The following is a 26,376-nucleotide window of genomic DNA, read 5'->3' as shown; positions in this document are numbered from 1 at the left end:
ATTCCTACTTTTTTAAACCGTCTAAATAGGTCTAGGTACCAATTATTTTTAAGATGTAAACCTAGTAATTTAGCGTAAGTTTTGGAGCAGAAACGAAATCAGTACCTACCTTAATTTTTATTAAACACGGACTAAGTATATTTTATAATATTTTCGTTATAAAGTAAGAGTCATGTTTAGTGACAACAACGGTTATAATTAAAGCTTAAAAATACATATATAATCTACCTAAAGACGCAACTTACCTATATAACCAGCTATAGATACATTGTTATTTTACTAAGACAGGTAAAACAATACATATTTTTTTTGATTTATGTATGACACATTTAAATATAACTTCTTTAACGGATAAAAACGCGAATTGAACATATTATTTACATAACTCGAACTTAGAATAGCTCAGATTAGTTAAATAATTTATCCTATGCATTTCAATAAGGGGTAGGTACATACTGAAAGTCAACCTTTGTAAAATTAACAATAAAAACCTTTTTGTATAGTCTGTTTAAAGGTCTTATGACGATAAGGTTGTTATAGTAATTACATATACGTATTGTTATTATGATTTCATGAATGCATCTGTTTCATTCAGTATATATACATTTTGTATAACCTTTGGTCGGTATAGTAATTACATATAAAGCCTTAATATGTCGATAGTTAATACGCTCAATACTTTCATGATTTTAAAAAGGGCGTATATGGAATGTATGACTTTTGAATGTTAACAGCATCGTATTCATACCTGTATAATGCCAACAATTGCCTTTAAGTTTTTAAGACGCCATAAATTTATAGTTATTTAATAGCAAATAAAATATATATTATGAACACACGAACACCTCGTGAAAGTGTTTATGACATAGCTATTGCAGAATGAATAAAAATTATATTTAAATCTAACCTAGGAAATAATTTTCGTAATTGAAAATATGGTTGTTCGCACTTTCTTGATCATTCGTAGACTATTCGTTATGCACTGTAATTATCATTAACCTGCTTCTTTAGGCGAATAAAATTTATTTCATGGCACTTTATCGACATTCTTTGTGAAACTTACAATCATTTAGGGAATTCGGTATTTAATTGTTTTTTAACATTTATTGTTATTGGTTGAGACAAGGTTAATTGTCTCGTTAGCCTTTTAAAAAGTATGATCTTTTAGATGAGAAATTGCTTTGGTGGATATTTATTAGTGGATTTTAATATAGGTAACGATTTAGAAATACGTCGCCCGAATTTAATGATACTGATTATGTAGGTGTCTCGGAGGGCCTAAATTGGAACATCTCCAAGTGATTTTTGCTGCCGGAGTTGCTTCTAAGTATTAAAAAAAATGATTTAAAATATTGTGTAATGTATTGAAATTCGTAAACAAACCGTACATTTTCTACTTTTCTATTGGTTGTTAGAGATGTGACATTCTGCATAAAAAATCGGTTTTTTAATTAATCGAGCATGAAAAATCGAAGAATAAAAAATAATCGTTTTTTTATATCTATAGTCTGTTTACCCCTAGAGTGTTATGTTTTAAAGCGTAGGCGCGGAGGAAGAGCAACTCCATCAAATTGCTTTTTCCTAAAGAAAACTCTTGACTCACTGCGTAAAATACCCAATGTACCTAATGTTGAAGAATTTTCTCGACTACTTTAGAAGCTTACATAAGACCCCGACACGAACATGACCTGTGATTTCATGAGCTGTGTCATTTCGAATAATCAGGGAAAATTGTCGATTACATATTATTATAAATTTTCCTTTCGCAAATGATAATCTCTGCAAAAGAGAGCGTTGATATGTTGCAGTTCATTAAAGTAATGACTTGACATTAGCAAGTGCGTTTACCTATATATTATGAAATAACAAAACTTTAGTCTATACTACTTGACATAGTTCTCCGAGTTATAACAATTTAACCATAAATCACTTTCTATCTTTGAAATGAACAAAATTGCAAAATTCCACTCCATTATACAGCGAAGGCCAACGTCAGAGAAGGCTTGTACAATGGACTTTTTGCATGCATTAAACCTATTGTCATTGTAACACTACTTACAAGGAACCTTTGGTAAGTCTGTTGACGGGAACGTAATTATTTATTCCACTCTGGTACTAACGATATATGGAGCCTGCGACGTCCACTGTATAAAAATTTCAACATCACGTCGGCCATCAAATCTGCACCAAACATAGTGTCGTGTAACGCGAATAGTTACTACGAGTTACTATTTAATTAATTCTAGGCCTGCGTATACTGCACAAGCTGTACATTTCCTGATCTAGTATTCTACGCGATAGTGTATCTAATAAAATCTTTATTTAATATTCATAAGAGTTCTTTTTTCTCCTAAATGCTCATCAGAAAAGTCTAAATAAAACATTTCTAATATGTCGCGAATCTTGGATCATTTGCAGGTAGTGTTACGAAGACGGGTAAATAAAATGTTTCTCGATTTTTCTACAACTTAGACACGTTTTCAGCAACCTGAAATGTGATTTTCCAAATAAGGTCTACCACATACCAGAAAATTGGAAGTTACTCTCGTGGCCTTTCTGGGACAAGGACGGAATAATACGCAAGAGAGAGGAAAGATCAGAACCTTCTCGAAGCCAGATTTAATGTTCTAGAACTGCGTATGACAAGGACGGAATGATGTGCGAGATTTTTGCGTTGCCGTTTGAGGGAGGAGTATACTCTTTCTTTAAACAATTGAAGGGCGTATCTGCCAGGGAAGACCCCCACTGGGAGTCGATTTCACAGGTTGTTAGTTGGTAAAAGAAAATGTCTCGTGAAGCGAACCGTGAAAGACATCCATCAAGGTGATGCGGATGAAATCTTTAATTAATACGGCTTGTACGGTGACGAAACGAGGCAGTAGGGATCAACAGAAACAACTCTTACAGTGACTCTAAATATGCGTTTAAAATTAGCTTATTTCATACAAATTACCCACTTACCGTTTATCGTCATTACCGCTTAACTTATTTCTTGTATGTACATTATGATTTATGATAAAATTTAAAATATGTACTTTATGTTTAAAGATCATGGAGGTCATGGAGAACAGTTGTCTTGCTTATTATTCTCATGTAAATTTTTGAAAACTCATTAGTCGCTTAAGAATTTTTTGATTTAATGCTTTTATAACGTTAATTACATTACTGCGACTTTCTAAATTTGTACAATAATTATGAAAACAAAATATCTTTTTGGCCCATTTTTAGTATTATTAATTAAAAAATTTACTGTAAGTAACATAATGCGATATTTATCACCATTATGCGTCACTAAAAACTAAACAATACCTATGCCACTACGGTTCAACACTTTGATTTGGACAATATCTTCAAGAAGTTGTAAGTCAGATTTTTTAGGTAAAACAAGAGAAAAAAACTCATTTTGAACTATGATAAAAAAAAATTCTTTTTCTATCTACGCTTCATGGTTTCAATATTTATTTTAAAAGTGTATGTGGTGGGAAAATTCCTTAACTTGGTCTTCTTTTATACATATAAATAATAAGTACATCTTTCTGTATCTATATATATACGAGTAAGTCAGCTGTGACAAATAAGATTTCATAAATTAATATATATTATAAATTATAATATATACATATATATATATATATATATGTATTTAGGAAACAATTTATTTTCTTACCTATTATTTTTTTCTTTACCATTTAAAATATTTAACAACTTTATTTTTGGTCGTTAATTTATTTTTATTTAACTCTCTAACTTACTTTAAAAAAACGTGGTTACCCCTGATCGGTAATTGAAAATTGGCAACACTAAAATCTATGTTTATCGTTGTCTAGAAAACTCTTTGAATGTAATGCTTTAATTAATATTCTCTATCACGTAAGTGCTAAAAGCATCGGTATATTATGTTTAGAGAGCCATGAGAATAAGTAGGCTATGTAAACTTGCGGTTTCATGTGGCAAAGCTGGATTTTCCATCCGTAGAAATTGTAATATTATATAGCTGTCTTACGGCCGCTTTCTTTACCCGATCTATAATCTAAATTTATATATTATTATATTTATATTTCCAATCTTGATTTTTTGCGAGTGAGCGATCGATCGAGAATCTGCATTTCAATATCGTCGCTGTAGAATGATAACCTCTTATGTCCAGAGAACCAAACATTACATGTAACGAAAAAAAATATGTTTTCATTTCGTCAATGTTCGTTAAAATATTATTATGTTTTTGTCCATAGTTTTAGATGGTAAAAAGTTACTTCATAATTATACCACTTAAATGGCATAAGAGTCTTAGGGTTCATCCACATCTGAGCTCACATACAAAAATGCACGCGCGCAGCTCGCAAACTGCTCGCGAGCTGCACATTCGCGGCATATTCGCCAGATGTGGACGCACCCTAAGAATAAAAAAAAAATGTTTTTTTGACATACGAGGTTATCATTCTACACTGACGATATTAGACCACAAGCCCATGAACAAAAAATACCTGTGAAATGACCCAACGTGAATTACGCTTAGAAGGCTGTTACTATATCTGAAAATAGCTCTTAGCACTATGCCGTCATTTCTGAGCGGTACATGTGAGTACGTGAGTGAATGGACTTTCTCAGGTACAATGGGGTAATTTCGACTAATTATTAATGTACGGCTTTGTTATAAGTGTATAGATGATTAAAAATAAATGTCGAAAAACCTAGTGCCGTACAAAAGTGATGGTGCCGGAAGTCGGTGCAAATTTTTAATTCGACGACAGTTGCAGAAGCAATATAGGTCATTTATTACTGTACGGCATTTGTGTGATTCCTTTTGGACACATATACAGATACTTTACCCGTAAACGCCGTACATATTCCCAGCGGAGCGGTCGAAAGCCAAGGGTCGGAACCCTGCCCCTACACCCATATACCCTAAGGTCATTGTAAAATGTACGGCAACATGTTCAAAATATTATTTAACACGGACAATAATGTTTTATAATTATGCCGTCCAAATATTATAGTTAATATTTGTGTAATTAAATATTTATCGAAATATCAGGATTTACCAAGTTCTTACTGCTGTAAGATCAGAGAATAATGTACGGCAACTTGTTTTTTTACATAATGTTACTAAATATTACCGTTGTACATTATAGCCGTTCATTATAAATGGTAACAAATCAAAATATTATGATAAAAAATATATGAAATTTCCGAAATTTAGATGACTTTTCAAATGCTCCTAGAGTAATATGGGGAGTAATATTTTCAAAGATTATTGTTATTTTATATGTAACAAATATAAATAAACAAAAAAACCAGATGCCGTACATTTTACTCCAGATTATTCTTTACAGCTGATAAAAACTTCGACGACGTTTGAGGTGTCCCTTAAGGTCATTAATAACTGTACATATCTGAGTATACTACCATAAGGCTGTAAAGTATATTTACAGCCTTATCGTACCAGCAGAGAGAGGTAAAGGAAAAATATTTTTAACAAAAATAAAAATATAATACAGGGCGTCCCAAAGTTATGAGACATGAAGGGAAAGTACCTTAAATATCGCAGATAGGGTATTTTACTAAAAGAAGACTTTATGTTATTTTTAAAAGTTAGTAGGTAATTCTGCATTCAAAGATTTTTTAAAAACTACTTGCCTCGTCTGGAAATCGAACCGGCTTAAATTTAAAAAAAAACACCCCTACTTTTATGATGCCAATCGAAAGAATGGCCAAAACCTAATAACTTTTCTAAAGGAACAGACTCGTAGGGGATTTTTTTAGGCCGAATACGATAGATAATGTTTTTAATTTGATTAAAAAGATATATTCACGCTGTTCCTTTCTTTTAAAATACTATGTTACTTAAGAAGAGTTATTAGTTATTGGCCATTCTTTCGATTGGCATCATAAAAGTAGGGGTGTTTTTTTTTACATTTAAGTCGGTTCGATTCCCAGACGAGGCAAGTAATTTTAAAAAAATCTTTGAATGCAGAATTAATAACTTTTAAAAATAACATAAAGTCTTCTTTTAGTAAAATACCCTATCTTCGATATTTAAGGTACTTTCCCTTCATTTCCCATAACTTTGGGACGCCCTGTATTGGTAGGCGGTGGTAGCGGACTATCGAAAGTGTACGGCATTTATCTTTTATTGAAGATTGTCTAAAGTATTAATAACCTGTGTTATTGCCGTACAGATAAAAGTCACCGGAAAATGACTCTTTTCTGAGGAAAGTAATTTACCCCATACACCTATGTGTTCCACAAAAAATGTACGGCATGCTGGAAAATGTTATCTATTTGTGAAGTACTCTCAAGATCATTTAATTTTATGTTGTTTCATATCATCATCACCTATATGCTAATCAGACATATGTTGCGACCCTTGGCTTTCGACCGCTCCGCTGGGAATATGTACGGCGTTTACGGGTAAAGTATCTGTATATGTGTCCAAAAGGAATCACACAAATGCCGTACAGTAATAAATGACCTATATTGCTTCTGCAACTGTCGTCGAATTAAAAATTTGCACCGACTTCCGGCACCATCACTTTTGTACGGCACTAGGTTTTTCGACATTTATTTTTAATCATCTATACACTTATAACAAAGCCGTACATTAATAATTAGTCGAAATTACCCCATTGTACCTGAGAAAGTCCATTCACTCACGTACTCACATGTACCGCTCAGAAATGACGGCATAGTGCTCAGAGCTATTTTCAGATATAGTAACAGCCTTCTAAGCGTAATTCAGGTTGGGTCATTTCACAGGTATTTTTTGTTCATGGGCTTGTGGTCTATATGACATCCTCAGGCTTTGAAATCCTTGTAAAAAAAGGATTGGTCGTCCCTCGTGTGGTTGCGTTTTACGCGTTGCCCTTATTTGTGAGGAACTATATTACTATTTGAAGACGTGATTATTTATATAAAACGTATTGTATAATCATAATTATTTGTTTATAACAGCATATTGAATTGCGAGTAACAACTGTAAAATTCATTAACAACAGAAATTTGTTTTAATACTAAATTTACATCTCTAGTTCCTATTCTGAATTTTAGCGCGTAAAGATAAAATTAATGGAATGATTTTAATTTAATATATTACAATAAAACCTAAATATTCAAGTTTAAACATATTTAAATGGATTTTACGTTTAATATTGACGATGTTTGACACATTCAAGTATGAATAACCTTGTTTTTATAGTAATTATCTTCTTTATTATCTCTGTGTATTATCTATAATTATGATAACGTATATATAATGCATGCATTGGATGAGATTAAGTATTTTGTTTTTAATTGAGTTTGTAATCGAGTAGGAATGAATTAAATTATTTTTTAATAATCCGTTCTAATCTCTTTGGTTCCCAAACAAAATAGATTTTTATAAAATTTCAATAGAAAATTTACTCTATTGTAAAAAGGCGATTCTACCGTGAAGGTTTAATGGGCTCTTTATACTCGTATCATGCAAACAGTATATGTAACATTTTCGCCAGGGTTCAAACTGATAATCTCGACCACGACACTTAACCTTTTCAAATTGTATTCAAAAAAATATATATTAGCTGGTTCGACAACTCTCTCTCAAGTTTTTAAAGCAGTTTTTGTCGTGCACCACCACTATGTGGAACCATCTGCCCACTGAAGTATTTCCGAACCAATTCGACTTAGGGTCTTTGAAGAAAAGAGCGTACCAATTCTTAGAAGGCCGGCAACGCATTCGCGAGCCCTCTGGCATTGGGAGTGTCCAAAAAAAAACTTCTTGTTTTATTATTAGTTATTACATACTTTAAACATAGGTATTATACGCATCTGATAGTTATCAAAATATTCACTGAATAATTGTCGATTGACATTATAGATAATTTAATCTCCAAAAATTCATTATGAAACAGTTTATATGTTTAGTAGGCACCATTTTCGTTACGCAATAGGTAATATTGAATATAAACCCACTAAAAAATCAGCCAAGCTTCTATCTCTACAAATTCACGAACTCTGCACACTAGTCGGATGTCATGCAGATTCGTCCACCTATTTAATTTGGGAAATTTAATACGTAGTTAAAAGGTATATAAATAAAAAATTATTGCCAAGTCTTCCTAAACGTAAATCTCGAAGACTGCTGGACCTTTTCGAGTATGTTTTAATAATTTCATTCCTTGAACTTTGAAGAAGGTTTTTATGGAGAGGTTAAAAAAATTATATTAAGGCGAAATGAAGTTCGCGGGAAACTCGTTTACATATAAATAATCATCACATCTAAAATATCTATATCGCAGCTTTCCTATAAAATATAAATCAGTGGCGCTACAACCTCTTTAGGTCTGGGCCTCAGATTTCTGAATCTGTTTCATGATCATTTCAATATAATAGGCAAGTAGGTGATCAGCCTCCAATGCCTGACACATGCCTTCGACTTTTTGGGTCTAAGGCAAGCCGATGTTTTCCTTCACCGTTCGAGCGAATGTTAAATGCGCACATAGAAAGAAAGTCCATTGGTGCACAGCCGGGGATCGAACCTACGACCTCAGAGATGAGAGCAGCTTTCCTATAGAGATGATAATATCAGCTGTTAAATATTGCACAGTAATCATAACGAGGATAAGCGAAGTAAACATAGCGTTGCAAAATTACCGTAAGCAAGGTCAAGGTATTTGCGCAACTCTTGCGCAAAGTGGACATGAGGCCTAAAGCTGCGCATACGACGGAAGTACGGAATACATCACATCAATAACAGGTGAAAAATTTACTAGTGTTTTAAGTGTTGTAAGTGGTTCTTTCTGTCTCAATTGTTTTTGTGACAGAAGTACTCAAGGAACTCTTCTCATCAATGTAAATACAATTTGAAGAGTAAGCTAAAAGACTGCAATGACACTTAGTTTTTATTAAAGGGTAGGAATTTTTATTTTCTGGTACAAATTGATTGATGAGTGATATAATACAGCTGTTGTTTACATTTAGTCAAGAGGACTGAATAAAAGAATTATGTCTTAAAATTGGCTCTAATAGGAAAAAACCACTAATACGAGTCTAAATTCTCAAATTTCTATTTAAATTTAACTTGAGCTGTGATGAAATATTTTTAATTTTATTAGCAAATATAAAAATTATTACAAATTTTATTATTGAGATTAGGTATTTTATTTATTGGTACCAAGAACCAAGTAAATTAATCGACTAGCAAAATAGGTAAAAGTGTATAACTCGTTCAAATCTGTTCGGTTGATGATGATGATGTTAATTTATCCCTAATGGGAAAGGCAAAGGACTTAAGGCCATACAGCCAAGTCTTGTTCTTGGTAATAATTGGAGAATTTTGGTAGTTATAAATGCCGAAGCCACGTCTTACGTAGTTAGGAGTCCATCTTGGAAAAAGTCCAAATCTGTTCGGTTCTTGAGTAAGTCAGATTTTTTTTTAATTTCTTGTAAAATACTAAGCGATTCGCCCGTGGAGGAAATTGAACTTTTTTTAATGTACATATTTTGAATGTTCGTTCGGTACATTGATTTTTTACAGTATCATTAATTCAACCATACTATTTGTAGTTTGTTTAAGAAAACTATTAAAAATTTAATGAAAAATCTTTTTTACCAGATTGAAGTTATGTATTTACAATTATTTTATATAATTTAAAAAATTTCCGACGTTTTGCGTGCTTTACAGCGTGCGTGGTCACGGTGTCTGAAGACAAAAGGTGTTAAATGTCAAAAAGTACCACAGCTGTAGAAAAAGTTGTATTATCTGTATTTACTTCCCTGGAGTTGGTTTCGACTAAAATATTATTATTTAAAATAAGAACGCAATATGATGTCCGATAGAGTTATCATGTCGGTTAATCATAAAACTAGCGCATGAACTTAGGTTCTGCCTTGTTTTATAATGTGATAAAGAGTGTTTCACTGAAACATTGTTTGAGAAGCTTGTGAAATTCCGACTTCCATTAAAATACCTCTTACCGATGAAACTTTATAACATAAAATTATATTCCAATCTGTATTGTAATGAAACCCAAAATACTTCTAAATTTTTAATTAAAATGACAAAGCTTATAAGATTTACAAAGCAATTATTGTTTAAGTTTGACTTTTTCCGTGGCGAGTGCCAACTTACGAATATTACAAAGGCAACCAGCAGATGCCTCTTGCAGGATCGGATCCTTGGAGCCTATTGTTTCCAAAAGAAATTGTACAACACCAGCCTGCAAAACGTAATAAATATTCACATTTTATATGAATAAATTCTGAGGACGTAAACTATAATTTAATTCAGTAAAAAACGTACTAAATCATTTTTTCTGTTTAGTTTAAGAAATGTAATTTAAAGCTTAAAAACATACTATTCGGTACTGTGATTGGCTTATGGATCTGTGTTATGTATTTATTACATGTTGGCAATTTCGCCAAAATAATAAAAAATATACTTCTGCATATAGTGATTCGATTAAAAACCTATTTGTAATACAAAATCTAGAATTATTATTAAATCATTATATATTAGTTATTAATGATAGATACTGTTGTAAATTATAGTTTATGAAATAGCGGAAATTAGAGAAATAATTATTAGAAATATTTCCTAGAAAAAATTGTGAAGTCACTGCTTTATTAATCAAAATACTCATGATTCATAGCTGTCGCTTGTTGCTTAACCAATTTCAATGTAATTTGTACTGGTTAAAATAGGAAAAGGTTTAATGTAGTTTTTTTTTTAATTTATTGCCATAACCTGGATACAAGTTCATTGACCCAAATCATTGTAAGAAAAAAAATCATATAATTTTATTTTGTCTACTTTAATCTGATTACTATTTTTATAACATTCAATTATTACAAATACTTTCTTACCGCATGCATAGTGACACAGTTGACAGAATAGAACGATAGATGATAGAGAGCTAGAGCAGTAGCTCTATGGACATTGGGGTCTCTTGAGGTCATGTAGTTGACGAGTGGTGTAATGGCACCCCGTTTGCCAAATTCTTGTCGGTTCTGTGCCCAATCGCAGCAGTACGCGATGGCAACACCTAAATTGGCGCGAAGGTGGTCATCTGTAGTACTCACTGAAAAAGAAAAGGTATTATTAAGATAGTGCCATATTCTTCCATAAGTTTGTGATAGTTCCTTTTCATTCAATTTGTAATAAAGATTACATTTTACAGAACATACAAGGAAAATAATATGGAAATCAAGGTCAATAATAAGTGTATTTTTAACTGCATCTTTATCGTTGAAATATCAACCAAAATAATTTTTTTACTGCCACGCAAAATATGTAACTTACGTAATATTTTTATATAGAACTTTTTGTCGTTAATTACATTTATTTTATTTTATGAATTTTAATTATTCGATCATGATCATGATGGATTTAATTAACAATGTTTTAGTAGAATAGTAAATTTTAACCAACTCAATGTTTGTTAGAACTAAGATATTTGTTTTATTCTTTTTCATTATCCTGTACTTCATTATCAACGTATTTAGAAAATATTAATGTATAGCAAAAGGTTTTCTGGTAGTTTTATAAAAATCACTTTTAGTTGTATATTACGTAAATAGGCAATGCATAGGCTAGATAAATAAAACATTATGACAGAATCAAAATTAAAATGCTGGTACTTGTCTTATATTTAGTAATTGGTACTGTAAGGATGTCGGCCATCATAATTGTAAGATTGTGTTAAATAATTTTTTTTGTCTACATCATATCAAGCGCATTTTGAGCTACAATGACTACTGCATTAAGTTTATCTACGTCTAATTGCATACCGTGACGATAACAAGAAAGATTTCAACCGTACCTAATTTAGACAGTTTCCCAACAACACCGTGGTCAGAAATTACCGCCAAGTTTTCATTGTCTTTTGCAATTGTTGCAATAGCGGCACATACTGCTGACAGGACATTATGATCATCTGAGTCTAATAAATCAACCGTCAGTTCTAAAGCCCCAACAAAGGATCGAACCATTTCACCAGAATCAGCTGCATTTTGAACGCAAGGGCTTAATGCTAGCGCAGCGTTTGTCTGTACTTTCTTAGAATCATTCTTTAGAAGTGACCAAACTAGCCTTACGCCATCAAGCTCATCGATCTCATACATACAATTCTGCTCCTTTGCACATTCCATTAACACCAAAGGTACATTCTCTAACAGCGGCTTGTATGTGTTATTCAGATGATGTACTGAAAAAAAATTTGTGATATAGCTGGTAGTAAGTAATTATGTAAATGTATTTTTATAATATTAAGCTTTCATACTTAACATAGGAATTCCACCGGATGATCGAATCTTATCACGGTTCGGTGGGTATTTAGCGCACTCAGCAAGTGCTCCAGCAACATTTGTAAGAACTCCATCGTTTTCGTCGTCGAGTAATCTAACAAGTATCGGAACTGCGCCAAGCGTGTCCAATTTCCTTACGCTTGCATCACTGTTAGCACATTTCCATAAGGCACCGGTCACAGCCGCCAGTAGTGGCTTATTAGCTCTGTTTGTGCTATCTTGAGCGGCCTCTACTAAGAATTCTAAAGCACCTGCTTCACGTATCATATCTCGTGTAATAGGATCGTTTGCACATTTGAAGATTGCTAAACTGCAGTATGTCTTAAAAAGCCAGATAAATTTAATAAGAAACCTGTATTTTTAGCATAGTACAAGAAATAAAAAAAAATATAGTCAATTTTTTTACTGACCTTTAAATCTTTATCCTCATTAGCTAAATGTTTAATTAGATCTGTTACCATCTTTTCGGTCTGAATAGCAAGTTGGAAGGACGTTTCATTAGCGCACATTTGTAATAACCCAACGGCTGGAATAGCCACATCAAGATGAATTGTTTTCAACATTCTTGCTATCAATGGTATCATTCCGTACTTTCTCATTGCTTCTCTATTTCTTTGTGACGATGACATAGACCAAAGAGCTTTGGCCCCAGCTCTTGCGATGTCAAGAAACTGTAACTCGTCTTGGGTTAGTTCCTCTCGTGGTGTTATTAAATATCTGGAACATAACATGGCTTGGTTGAAGAATATAATACAAAGACGTATGTTGATAGCTACTTACTTCTCTTTAATGTCCAGCAAGTCGATTAGCTTGGGCAGTCCTCCGAATTTTCGACAAAATTTTCTACTTTTACGAATTTTTCCTAGATTTGCAATAGTCTCAGCAGCTAATATCTGCACATCTCTTGCGGGATCTGATAACAAGCCAACTAGTAACGGTATAGCGCCAAGATCTGTTACTTTTTTCCTAATGTCCATATTCGGGGTTATATCTTTCAAAACCGCAAGCCCGCCCACTATACAGCATAAGTCTCGTGTTTCAAGCAAATTGACTAGAAGCTCTAATCCACCAATTTCTTGTATAGCTCTTTGATTCACTTCTACTGTTAAATCGTGGTCTTTTAAGCAGGAGAGTGCCACCATAGTAGCTGTTTGGTTACCGGCTTTCATATACTTCACAAGTTTTTGTATGTGCCAGTATTCTGGAGGAATTTCAGAAGACTTTATCAGATCCCCCCAGTTATCTTCGGATGATGAGGTAGACGAGGCAGATGAGGCTGAAGTGTCATCACCCTCGGTTACCATTACTATTCTGGGTAAACCAACAGTATCTTGGCCACCATCGGCGCTGAACGTTGATACGTTATCGCCTTCAGCCATGTTCAAAAATAAATGAGATCTAAATTAAAAAGTTACTTTCCTCAAAATAAACTAAGCAATCTTGACTTTTGATTTGTCAATATTTTAGTAGCTATGGTTACAAAAGACCATAGTGCGACTGCGTGTCTCATCCGACAGATAACTATGTGTGTGAAAACAAGTAAAATGTGTATGAAAGCGAATAAATTTATTTCCAAAGTAATACTCTTACGCTGTGTAATAGATTAATTGATTTTTATTCTGGCAAAAATACTTATTTAAAACATGGCCTTAAATTAATAAACTTATCATTATAGTATCAATGTCTCTCAAACATCTCTTGAGTTTAATTCACGTTTTTGTATTTCTAAATGTTTTATTATTTTTATCTTTTGCAGTTCCGCAGAAGCGTCAAAGATGTGTTGAAACCAGAACATAATGACCAGTTTTTGCTAAGGTGGCTGAGAGGTAAGTAATGACTTTTTCACTAAGGCTTTTGAAATGATGTAAAATGCCACAAAAATAGAAAGTAAGCATTATTCATATTTTTTTATGAAATCTCGCTATATCTATGCTCTATACTCTTTATCGCGGAAGTAAAAGTGCCTTTTAAACCCATTTTTTTACCGTAATGATCCCAATCTTGACTTTACTGAACATTTACAAGCCTTATAAAGAACATGATGAATGACTGGACAGCTCTTGAAACTTAATACAAGTTTAAATTACATTAGTCTAGAGTTATAATGTCTATCACCCCAGCAGGTGGATAACCCCTCAGTATATTGCATAGGCAAAGGGCATACATTATCTATGCTTTATCAAACCCTGGAATTCTACACGGTATATGCACCCAATGCGAGCCCAACTGAGTAACAGAACGGCTCTTATTCGTCAGAATAGAGAAAGTTTAACTGCAGTTAAAACTAATTTAAGAAAAACGGTTATACTAGGAGACGAACCGCAAATACGTCACACATGTCAATACATGAACTTTACGATATGTCGACTCTAATAAATCCTGAACATTCAAGTCGTGTTTCTCTATATAATTTGAATATTTTAAACATTAATAAAAAGCTAATGTCGTGGCATCTTAAACTCAATCAAAACCAAAAATAACTATTTCTTCCAATCATTTGTTAGTGAACGGTTTGTTTATTTCTTTATTAATATTATTTTTGTGATAGAACTATTTCTAGTATCTTATCTTATGCTAAAGGTTAATGAGTATTAGCAGAGTTTCTATCATTAAACCATTAACGTATTATTATATATTATAACAGATATAATATGTTATAATATGTATAATGTACTATTTAAAAGTAGTTGAGAAAGCATGATAAAAGTTATTATCGAAATAAAAAGTAGGCGACTATGTTTTCCAATTTCCATAGATTTTTAAACCATATATATAAACTTGTGGAGGTAGGAAAATGTGCTGAAGGACCAGTCTAACCACTGGCCGGCCCGAAGTCCCCAGCTGATATTAAGTTCTTGTTTATATACTCACTACTGACTCATCACACTGTAGTCGCAGATGTCCAGATGGAGTTTAGAATTCTAATCTATAACACATTTCTATGGCAATTATCGCATTTTACATAACTTTGTTTTAGTATATATAAGATCCTGATTAAAATATTTGAAAACATAAATGATTTTATAAATGTTTAGGTACCTAATTGAATTTATTAATCTAAAACATAGATAATAAACATAAACTTCTTGTGCTCTCATTTCTAACCCATTAACCTTGTTAATATTTAAGATGATCTCTTCACATATATGAAATTATATCATAGCCAACACATTCTAACTTTCGGTATATGCTATGACTACTCAGAACTGGAACATAAATCAATGACAGAAGAATCAAATTTTTACCAACATAATGCATTAACTCTATATTCGATAATCAACTAACAACTTATCAACACGGGGAGTGTTTGGTATTAAAAACATTGTAATTTTCGCGATCCTAACGAAACATAGACTATAAGCTAACCACAGATCATGCTTAAGTATATTTTACATAGGTAGGTGACGAGTTTGTATAGCAATTAATTTAGCAACTTAAGAAAGGTACTCGAAACATCAATTTATACCTATATTTCGTCCTTTGTCTTTGAAAAACGTATTTTTATAAGTTTTGTTCACTTTTGTGCGTGATATAGTTTTTTTAGTGCAAAATTAAGAGGCACGCATAATAATGGTATTGTTTGTTGCAGCAAGACAATGGGACCCGGAAGCAGCGGAAAAAATGCTCAGAGACGTGAGTATCATGAATGAATGCTGGTTTATCAAAAACAAATGATACAAAATTTATAAGGCTATAATTGTAAAAAAAACTTGTACCTATACCATTTAAATATTTTGTGAATAAATATATTATTTTTCAGTCCTTGATATGGCGGGAAAAATGGGGCATAGACACTACGCTACAATCATGGCAGGCCCCAGAGGCTTTGGAAAAACATTTTCCAAGCGGTACCACGGGATTTGATAAGGAAGGCTCTCCTAGTAAGTCCAATCTTCATTTTGTCGTAAAAAATCGGAAACAACAAACCTTGCTCAATTTGCAAAGCCAGAAAAGCTGTTAATTACTATTTAGAGTTTCTATTTAGCCTGACATTGCTGACAGCCGAGACATTTAAATTGTGTTTTAGCAGTGTCTAAACTTTGATTTTTCATTCCGTAGAATTCTGACATTTCATAAGTGTTACTACTAAAAAATTCTCCACCGAAAAAGGGACTAATTTGACCCATTTGAGGGCAATCAAAAATAAAATGCTACATATTTTTATATTTACCTACATAAAGGTAAATCTAAATATTTACTTACGTGACCTAATTCAAAAATATATCGAATTAACTTTATTTTATTCTTTAGCTGGTATCACTGCCTACTAATTCCAGGTTTAGTAAACCTTTTAAAAAAAAAATTTAGCTGTCACGTAATGTTAGCCGGGCACATTACGTGACAGCTAAAAGGTTTGTAATCTCTGACATGTCAAAAAATTATATCTGTCAGAATTCTACGGAGCTAAAAATAGACGGTAAAGTTTAATTTAAAATAAATTTGACCCAAGAATAATAAATAAAACAAACGGGGTGAGCTAAATAAAACCGTTTAAAAAATACTTACCTAAAATAGTGTGATATTAAAGCTCAATAAAGTAATTTGTTACGTATTTTATTAAACACATTTTTACGAAACAATGAAAAAATTCACGTAATGATAATGAAACAAAAACAACATGCGTATAGATTTATCTAAATATCAATGTCCGGTGACGCGGTCAAATACCTTTGGGGCCGTGAAATATGTTGTTCACAACCTTGTGATTATTCCTTAGTTATTTACGTAACCTACTTTAATAAATAAATAAATTAAACAACTTTAAAATATAAAATTATTGACTGATTGACTGACTGATTTTTAATTTCTTGCGAAATAATTATCCTGTCTAAAACTTTGTTTTGCCTTGGTTAAATATTCTGAGTTTGTCTTTGTAATTTATACATAACAATCAATACAGTATTTACAATTTTCTTAACCTATATAGTAATAATAAAAAAAATGTGTGCGTGTCTTTATGACCTTATTTTTCGAAAAATGATCTACTATATGCAACTTTACAGAAATTGGTTAAATAAAGTTAAATTAGATAAAGTTTAACAAAAGGCTTTTATTATCATAGACATGAATACAAATACAATTATTTCATTTTAACTTAGTATAGTATTAATTATTAGTATTACTATCATTGTTATCGTTATTATATATTTTTGTTACTAATGGCTTCGAATCTCTTCGGATCAACCGTGGTAGGGACAAGAAAAAGATGGCGCGTAACCGAATAATGTGACAAATGTGTGTAAATTTTTTTCCAACGCCGATAAAGAAGTTTGACTTCAAAAAGCAACATGGCGCGTAACCTGCTACAAAATTTCTCCCATACGTCGATTAAGAAGTTTCACTTCAAAAGATGGCGCGTAACGGAAAAATGTGACGCGTAACGAAAAAATGTTACACTAAATTTTTTTCCAACCCCGATAAAGAAGTTTCACTTCAAAAATACGTGTGGCACTCGGGGACTGCCGCGGTAAAGCTATTGCATAGCATTTTTTATAAACTTATGCAATATAAAATTATTTATTTATTTTTTCAGTATTTTTTTTTTCTTTGATATTAATTCAAGTTTTTTCGTTGATACTAATTCAATCTACCACTCTACCAAACTCAGACTAGCATGCCTATCCGATCACGCTAAACCGAAGTGAGACGCAGTATGCATTTTGTCCCGCTCTAACGCGTATTGGCCGCACCTATATTACGTCATCGTGGTTAGGTTTATTTTGTTACGGAATTTCTTGATTCGGTCGCCGCGCTCAAAGCCCGCGATAAAATCTATGTAATAGCTTAATAATTAAAAAGAAAATTAAAACAAATTTAAAAAGTTTGGTCCTTGTGGCAGTGTACCTTTAACGCTGGCAACATTTCCTCGCTGTATTGAGATACTTATTCCTTGCGGTACTATCTCCCAGACACCAACAGTGCCTGTGCACATGAACCCCACGACCCAAGAGTCTCTACTCCCAAGGGAACAAAATCGAAGTTGAAGGAAATACTCTTATATTTGAGCAGTTTATTTTGTTATGTTTAGTTTTTAATAAACGATATATTTATACATGGTCAGTATTAATATGCTTTTATAAGTTCGAAGTATTTCGTTCGAATATCTCTTCTCACCCCGATTTTAAAAGATACTATGAATTGTCAAGATTCTGTTTCTGTAAACCAGTCGAGATAGCTGTCCTAATAGAGATTCAATCTACGAACTGGTCAGATGTACAAGGTCATCAAATTTTTTGTTAGCAGCGAAAAAAATCTTACACAATATTTATTTATCTTATTTGGAACACTTATACTAGTACCACTGGGCTACTCCGATGTTGAGTTCGAAGGTTATTTAAAATTGTTGCTTTTACGTTACTTTTATTCTTTCTATTGATGATTTTAAAAAACTCTAAATATATAAAATTCTCGTGTCACAATGTTCGTTCCCATACTCCTTCGAAACATCTGGACCTATTCTTATGAATTATTTTACGCATATTTAGTAAGACTGAGAATGGGCTACTATATATCTTTTCAAACCCTTAAGTGATACAGGGTCCCACCCCAAAATTTTATTTTTTAAATTTTATTTTTGTTTTTTTTTTAATTATACAGCATACAAAAATACATACAACCCTTAATTGTTACCTATCTGCGATCAACCCCTATTTTTTATTATACTAGATAGTTATTTTTATTGAACTAAAGAAAATGTTTCCTAGGAATAATATACATGGCAAAACGATGTCTGCCGGGTCAGCTAGTCTACTTATAAAAAAATAATAAACGTATGCAATAATTAATAATACATTTTTCAGTAATCATCGTACCTTTTGTTGGTTTGGATGTCTGGGGTCTCTTGCACTCAGTCAGCAGGACTGACCTCATGAGAATGATTTTACGCCATTTGGAGAACTATTTAGAGCTCGGCAGAAAACAGGCATCGACTCATGGACCAGCAGCCTTAAAGGTATAATTTATTTATTTTACTTATTTACACTCCGTTGCAAATAAAAGAAACACAATACATAAAAATTATAAGGGATGGAACGGGCGGCCTTATCGCTAATAAGCGATCTCTTACAGGCAACCCTAGTTAAAGAGAAAAACTAATAAAAAAAAAGAAACATCATGCGTGCGAGAAGTGCAGAACCAAATTTTATATAAAAAAATATATAATATATATATAGAACCTTAATCTAAAGTAATACAAAAAAATATATATATTAATAACAGACTAAAAACTTAAAAGCTAATCTTACAAATTCATGAACAGCCAATAGTGATGTTAAAGGAAACATAAGAATTATACAAGTCACGATTGATGAGGATAGGATAAGGTTAAGAAATGATTATACAGAAGAGTTTTACCTTATCGTTGCCTTACTTTATCGTTCATATTTAAAAATACTGAATCTGGACTGTTTTTTAAGAAATATATCCGATTCGAAACAAATATGATTTTTAGTTTCCGAGAAATGTATGTCCAAGCATACCTACATAGAATTACAACATTAGCCTCAAAAGTCAAAAATCATTTATTCATGTAGGTAACACAATGTACACTTATGAACGTCAAAAAAAGAAATATACATTAAATGCTTCTAATTTTACATTTACTGCCAGTTCTCAAGGGCGTAGAACGGAAGAGAAGAACTGGCGATAAACTCTCCGCCACTCTTTTTAATCGCAACTCACTCACGTGCTTGGAAGCCAAATATGTAAATTGTCACACTGAAATATTATTCAATCAATATCAATAACAGGTAATATTGATAACCTCTGAAGTTGGTTCATAAAAAAAGTAAAACATACATAAATAATAAAAATAGAATTTAACTTAAATTAATTTACAAATAACAAGAATCTCTGGTTTGAAAGATCTGTGCTTGTTTATTTATGGCAACCTTTTAAGGAAAAATAAAACTAAATAAGGTAAGCGCACGTGGAAAAATACATAAGATATAGGTACGAGACCGTACGATAACTTAACAGTAGCGAAGAGGAAATACAAGTGAACGAATTTGGAGGAGGCCTTCATTCCTACGAAGGTCGTGTACTGGTATTGAATATACCTAATACCGTAAACTTAATAAAGCTAAAGATATAGTACTCGAAGAACGACTTTTTTTTAATTAACTTAAATAGAAAAAACTAACAATTAAAACAGATATAAAGTTAGCCAGGTAGGTCTGTCTCTCCATTGCTAAGAATTAACTTCAAACTGTTTTTTTTTAAATATAGGTATTATAAAAAACTAAAAGTACAGAAATCTTCAAAAGACCACTAAGGTGTTTAACCTTGTTGAAGGCTACACCATAGTACAAATTGTAAATTCCTTATAAACTAGAGTTAATAGACATAACATTTATTACTAACAATAACACACACACAAAATAACATTAATCAAAGAAAAAAATGTATATAATGAGAGATATAAAAAATTTTTTTTTCCTTTTCCCATTTGGTTCGTTTCAAGTGTGTACCTAATGCGTGTACATGCTGTGGTTGTAATTGGCCCTGGCTTAAGAAAACACAATAAATAAAAAAAACGAAACCAAAATATTACAACAAACAGAAAAAAAAACCTTTTTATGAGTCGTGTCCCGGAACATCTGTCATCGTTGTGAAACTGTCAGAAGACACGTCATGTACCTACTTTGTATGTCATACCGTCCCTTTTTTCCTTTGAAATAAAAAAAAATGTTCTTTAATTCTTTACGGACATTATGGGACTACAGTTACAATTTACTTATCACAGGTGACAGTAGTATTTGATTTGGATGGTTTCAACATCAGACAATACGCGTGGAAACCAGCTGCTGAAATGGTTTTCACATTGCTGCAAATATATGAAGCGAACTATCCTGAAATATTGAAGACTTGCTTTCTCATTAATGGTAAGATCTTTTAAGTAAGCAAATTAATACAAATCAAATCCCAATTTATTTTTTCATATTAATTATTAGATTTAACATAGACTTCTTTTTTTAAATATTTTCTTAAACAGTCAAACCCGTTTACGACGACATCGTTTAGAACAACCGGTATATTGACCAAAATCAAAGGTCTCGGCTGAATTATATTGTATTAGGTACTTATTAACAACGTCATCGGCTGTTACGACTATAGGTTCTTACGACCAAATATGAGAAGTCCCTTCGATGGGTTTATAACAGATTTTGACTATAACTTATAAAGCTTTTGTTTTAAACGCATTAGATCGATTTTGTTATGAATAAAATTTATTATTATTATTACACTTATGAAGTCAATAAAAAAGGAGGGTTCAATATGTATCGTAAATTTACATTTTCTACGGTCAAATCAAAAACTTAAGCGGGCGAGCTTTTTTATCGTTATGTCATCATTAATTAGCTGATTTATCCTCGATTTATTATTTCCTAATACAATATTATTGCTAAGACGCAAGCCTTTTTATTTGAAATGAATGCGCGAATGAATTTTATACATTACTTAAATAGACTATACATTTAAAAAATTGTGTTATCCAAGACTTAGCTGGTTGTATAATTAGCTTTTTATATTTATTGTAATATTAATAAAATCGACTAGCTATGTAAGCGTACGTGCTTGGAGTGGCATGTTCATCGAAGGCTGTTCGCTCTGATTTCCGGAAAAATTGCAGTAAAAATATACCTAATAATTATCTAGATACCTTTTATTATGGTAATACTAGTATCACGGAACTTCAGAAAATACTCGTTCCAGCCACTTTAGAGTTGCAACTAATATATTTAAATAAATAGTTGCCAAGACTATAAATTTTTATTACCAGTGTCAAGATATATGTAATTATGTTGCAAACTATAGAACTGGGTTTATATTTACAAAGTAGATTAACCATGATTATAACTTTGCTAATATCGCTAGCCTAGAAGTAATTACGTTAATAATCTTACAACTCTCTAATACTAGTTAGGTATTTATAATTTATATATCGTTGACATGGTTTGGTAGGATGAAAGGTACTTAATCACACGTGTAACCTGCAAACTGATTTGAATCTTGCTTAGGGTTTGATTCAAAAACAAGACTTACAGCGAAGTTTGACGTCAAAAATGTATCGGATTTTGACATTCCGGAGAGTTACTTATAGCTAAGTCTCGTTTCTAAATTTCACCGTTAGCACTAGCGCTAAATTCTTAGTAGGTACTATCATGAACTGAAACTAGAACTTATAATGGATTATTTTCATTATGATTGTAAAATCGAATTAAAAACCAAATAAAAATTGATAATCATATATGTATGTATATATCTTCTTCTTCTTCCTATCCGTTGCACTCTTGACAGAGCGGTCGTGATCGCTAGGAAGTAGTTGTAGTAGTAGGGGCAGATGTGATGCGCTTCACGACGTTTTGCCATCGTTGCCTAATATATATAACACATGAATTTAAACATGGACTACTGTGCGTACACAATTACGTTCATACGAAACTTTTTTTAGGTGAAAATTACGATTGTTCCACGTATTTTGAATAACGACTGCTCAATATATGTATATTCAAAATAGCTACCTACTACTACCTACCGCGTGTACTTATGTACGCGCGTAAGAAGTTATACTTCTTTGGCATTATTAAAAATAGTTTTTGATTGCATGCAAATAATTAATTACAATTAAATAATCAAAGACTGGAAAAGGAGTCATTATAGTCAATATAGTTCAGTTTACATTTGAAAAATTAAATAAATAAATATTTATTATTATTCTCTTACATTAAGTGTAACATAAATTCTATTATTATTCCAATGTTGTTTTTAAATTATGTCCAATGCCGTAGAATCTTCCGTGGGCAACTTCATTCTGTTAATTTTGTGTCACGGTGCGCGCGCATCGTAAATTTGCACTCTCAGCAATTTATCATAACGCGCCTAAAGAAGTATAACTTCAAAAACGTTATTTTAAATTTAAATTGACCTTTGACAGTATGTTACCGCGTTGAGCAGTAGACTTGTCGATAAATCAAATATCTTATTTCAACAAAAATTAACATAAATTTTCCACCCTGAACATTTTATAGTATATAATTTTTTTGGAAATGGCAATGACCTATGTTATTAATAACCGTGCAAAATTGGCAATCGAGAAGGGATAAAGACTTGCGTGCAAGGTCAATAACTTATACTTGTACCTAGACTGCATTGAAGGTTAATTCTGCATTCGATCATTATGTTTCTGACCGGCAAAAAACCCAACATTATTATCAATATATTTTAAAAAATCCGACTGAGAAAAATATATTATTATTTAATATTGTCAGTTTGTGTGCCTTTAGATTTTATTATTATTGATTAAATTCTAGAATCATATTGACGTAGTAGAAACTTTGACGTCAATATATTATATCGTGACATAATAATAAATACTGTTTCGAATGTAATCAATAAAGTGTTATCTAATAAAAAGGAATTAAAGGCAGGAATTATTTTATTTATAATCAGTTTGTATACGTAGTAACTTTACTTTTTCAGCGCCAAAAGTTTTTTCTCTCGCTTTCTCCGTGGTGAAGAAATTTATGCATGAATATACTATATCAAAAATTAGAATATTCGGCACTGACCCAAAGAAATATCAACCACAGATCTTCGCTATCATTGACAAGGACAGACTTCCCGCACATTATGGTGGTACTTTGGTTGATGAAAATGGAGACCCTAGATGTAGCTCCATGGTAAAGCTCTTTACATTTAATAGCTTTAAATTTTTTTAATAAGTTACATTATATTAAAATACAATAAATGTGAAAAAAGACGACTCATTGGTCTAGTGGTTAGTACCCCTGACTAGAATCCATGGGTCCCGGGTTCGATCCCCGGCTGAGACGAACATCGATGTGATGAGCATTTGGTGTTGTGCTTGGGTGTTTAAATATGTATTTATATGTCTATCTATCTATGTATGTATATACGTTGCTTAGTACCCATAACCCAAGCTTCACCAGCTTAGCATGGGGCTCGGTCAATTGGTGTGAATTGTCTTTAAAAAAAAAAACACAGTAAGAGATTTAAAAGATCAATTCACTCAAATTTGCAATACACACAATCAACCATAACAGTTATTATTTAAGCAGGCTTTAATATTATTCATTAAAAATATATAAATAAATTTTGTGTGCAATAATTTTAATTAATTATTAATTAAACATTTTTGCAATTAATAATTAATTAATTAGTTAACACACAAGATTAATCGATATATTAAGGGCCATTTTTTTTATATATCGTTTCACAAGATTGTTTTTGTTTTGATAAATGATTTTTCTTTTTTACACTAACTTACTTTATAAGTTATCTTATTTATAGATATAACTTAATTTTAAACTTAATGATTTCTTCATTAATTTACAGGTTAAACCCGGTGGTAAAGTCCCCAAGTCGTACTATTTGCGTAACGTGCATGAAGATGAAAGTAGCTCGGAAGGGTATACCCGTGTCACCGTTAAAACTGGTGAGAAGCACATAGTCGATCTACTTTGTCCTGAGAACGAGAGTGTGCTTAAGTAAGTTACAGCTGTATATTTAAAATTATATTAAAAACATACGACCACACGTTCGAATCGAAATCAATTATGTAGTTATTGTTTCTATGCACAATGAATACTCGCTCGTACGTTAAAGGTAAACATCGTGAGAAACCGGCATATCTTAGACCTATAAATTGAATGTGTGCTGATCACCGAATGATGAAAAAAAACATCATAAAACAAATCTGAGGCATAAAATTAGAGCCACTGATTATTTTTTATAAAATATGTACTTACCTTTTTTACTTATTTGCTTTGCAATTTTTATCTTGTTTTGTATATACTTCTTTCGTAAGTAAAACGAGAACTAAACTAAACGAGAGATATATTGTATTATTTTACGCCCACATTTTCGCAAATTAATAAAGTTAACGAACTCACGCGTAAAATAATAAGTAAGCGATAACCAAACGTCATGTGCGCTCTAATTGGTTTATAAGTCACTAACCTAAACTAACCGTTTAGAATCTTACGAATGGATATCCGTTAGTTTATAAGTTAACCACGAGACGTCTCAAGTCTGTGCGGATAGAGAACCTAGTGGGTCTAGAGGTCACAGCAATGCTAAATTACCTTTTTTTATAGTTCGACCGTAATCATCGTACTTAATATGAAAAAATTAAGGTCGGTGGAAGAGCACCACCGTCACAAATGAAATAACACATAGCAAATTAGAATTAAATTAGTACTCATACTTAATTTAATGCCACGCCGTTCATTTTAATTTTTTATTGGGTTCAAAAGGCGCAATGAAATGTTTCTTTACTGGTCTTTCCCTGCCAGATGAAATAACCATTTACAATATTAATTTTAGATGGGATTTCGGAGTAGAAAGCCACGATATTAAGTTTGTGATAAAAAAGCGAGACGCGGAAGGCAACGAGAGCGTTGTACACGGGCCGAGACGGGTGGGAGAAGGACCAGCTGATGTTGGAGTTATGCCCGTCACAGGACCTGCTACTTGTAAGTAACTTCTTTCCTTGTATAACTCGGAGCTACACTTGTATAGGTCGGTTATCGAAAGCTGGCGCGTTCACAGTACTCACACTAATGCAATTTCACTATACAGTATGTTTAAAAATATGACTTTTTTGCCAAGCCATATATTTTAGTCTTCTCTGGTTTTAGTAAGGTTGGGTGGGTTGTAAATAAATAAAAATGTGTCAAATACATTTAAATATTATGTGCATAAGAGGGTGGATGCAAAAGTTCTAAGCCCGACCAAGAACGTAAAAGAGAGTTTGTGTAAATATTTTTTCATTTTTCGACATAAGCTCCATCTAGCTCAACACACTTCACTTTTACTTCACTAACAATTCTTTCAATACTCCTCTTAGAAACCCCAGTCGCATCTGATGTCAAATTAAAAATAACATTTTTTCATTAAACTGTTTTTATTAAGATGCTTAAAATAATTAAAAACATTGTGCATCATTTTACGAGATTGTCCTGGTAATGTTTAGACGGCATATATTTCATAAGACATTTTTTTCAAAGTATTCTAACCTCTAACCAAATAAGTAAACAATCACAGACAAAATAATAATGAGAAAAAAGATCA

The 26,376-nt window shown here is 32.2% G+C and overlaps 2 protein-coding genes across 2 annotated transcripts in view; one reads left to right on the top strand and one right to left on the bottom strand.

Moving 5' to 3' along the window:
* LOC125054508 (SEC14-like protein 2) overlaps positions 1-26,376 on the top strand; it is a 28,350-nt gene that overhangs the window by 849 nt on the left and 1,125 nt on the right. The window contains exons 2-9 of the mRNA XM_047656457.1: positions 14,039-14,108; positions 15,872-15,915; positions 16,043-16,163; positions 19,083-19,234; positions 21,026-21,164; positions 23,764-23,963; positions 24,640-24,791; positions 25,630-25,778. Coding sequence (XP_047512413.1) covers positions 14,039-14,108; positions 15,872-15,915; positions 16,043-16,163; positions 19,083-19,234; positions 21,026-21,164; positions 23,764-23,963; positions 24,640-24,791; positions 25,630-25,778 — 1,027 coding nt within the window. The remainder of the gene's footprint in view (positions 1-14,038; positions 14,109-15,871; positions 15,916-16,042; positions 16,164-19,082; positions 19,235-21,025; positions 21,165-23,763; positions 23,964-24,639; positions 24,792-25,629; positions 25,779-26,376) is intronic.
* Positions 10,013-13,764, bottom strand: LOC125054506 (armadillo repeat-containing protein gudu). Its single transcript, XM_047656455.1, has 6 exons — positions 13,063-13,764; positions 12,693-12,999; positions 12,258-12,603; positions 11,799-12,182; positions 10,843-11,057; positions 10,013-10,196 (listed from the first exon to the last, which is right to left on the bottom strand). Exons 1-6 carry the CDS (start codon positions 13,659-13,661, stop codon positions 10,065-10,067), a joined length of 1,983 nt encoding a protein of 660 aa, XP_047512411.1. The 5' UTR covers positions 13,662-13,764; the 3' UTR covers positions 10,013-10,064.

This window comes from Pieris napi, chromosome 12 (genome assembly GCF_905475465.1).
Source record: "Pieris napi chromosome 12, ilPieNapi1.2, whole genome shotgun sequence".
Lineage (NCBI taxonomy): Eukaryota > Metazoa > Arthropoda > Insecta > Lepidoptera > Pieridae > Pieris > Pieris napi.
This window is presented reverse-complemented; position numbering and strand designations above follow the sequence as displayed.

Excerpts from the sequence above, each read along its gene's own strand:
- LOC125054506 (XM_047656455.1), bottom strand. The coding sequence starts at position 13,661 with ATGGCTGAAGGCGATAACGTATCAACGTTCAGCGCCGATGGTGGCCAA. Across the intron at positions 12,183-12,257 it reads CGGTGGAATTCCTATGTTAA|TACATCATCTGAATAACACA; the intron begins GTATGAAAGCTT and ends ATTTTTTTTCAG. Across the intron at positions 10,197-10,842 it reads ACTGTGTCACTATGCATGCG|GCTGGTGTTGTACAATTTCT; the intron begins GTAAGAAAGTAT and ends TACGTTTTGCAG.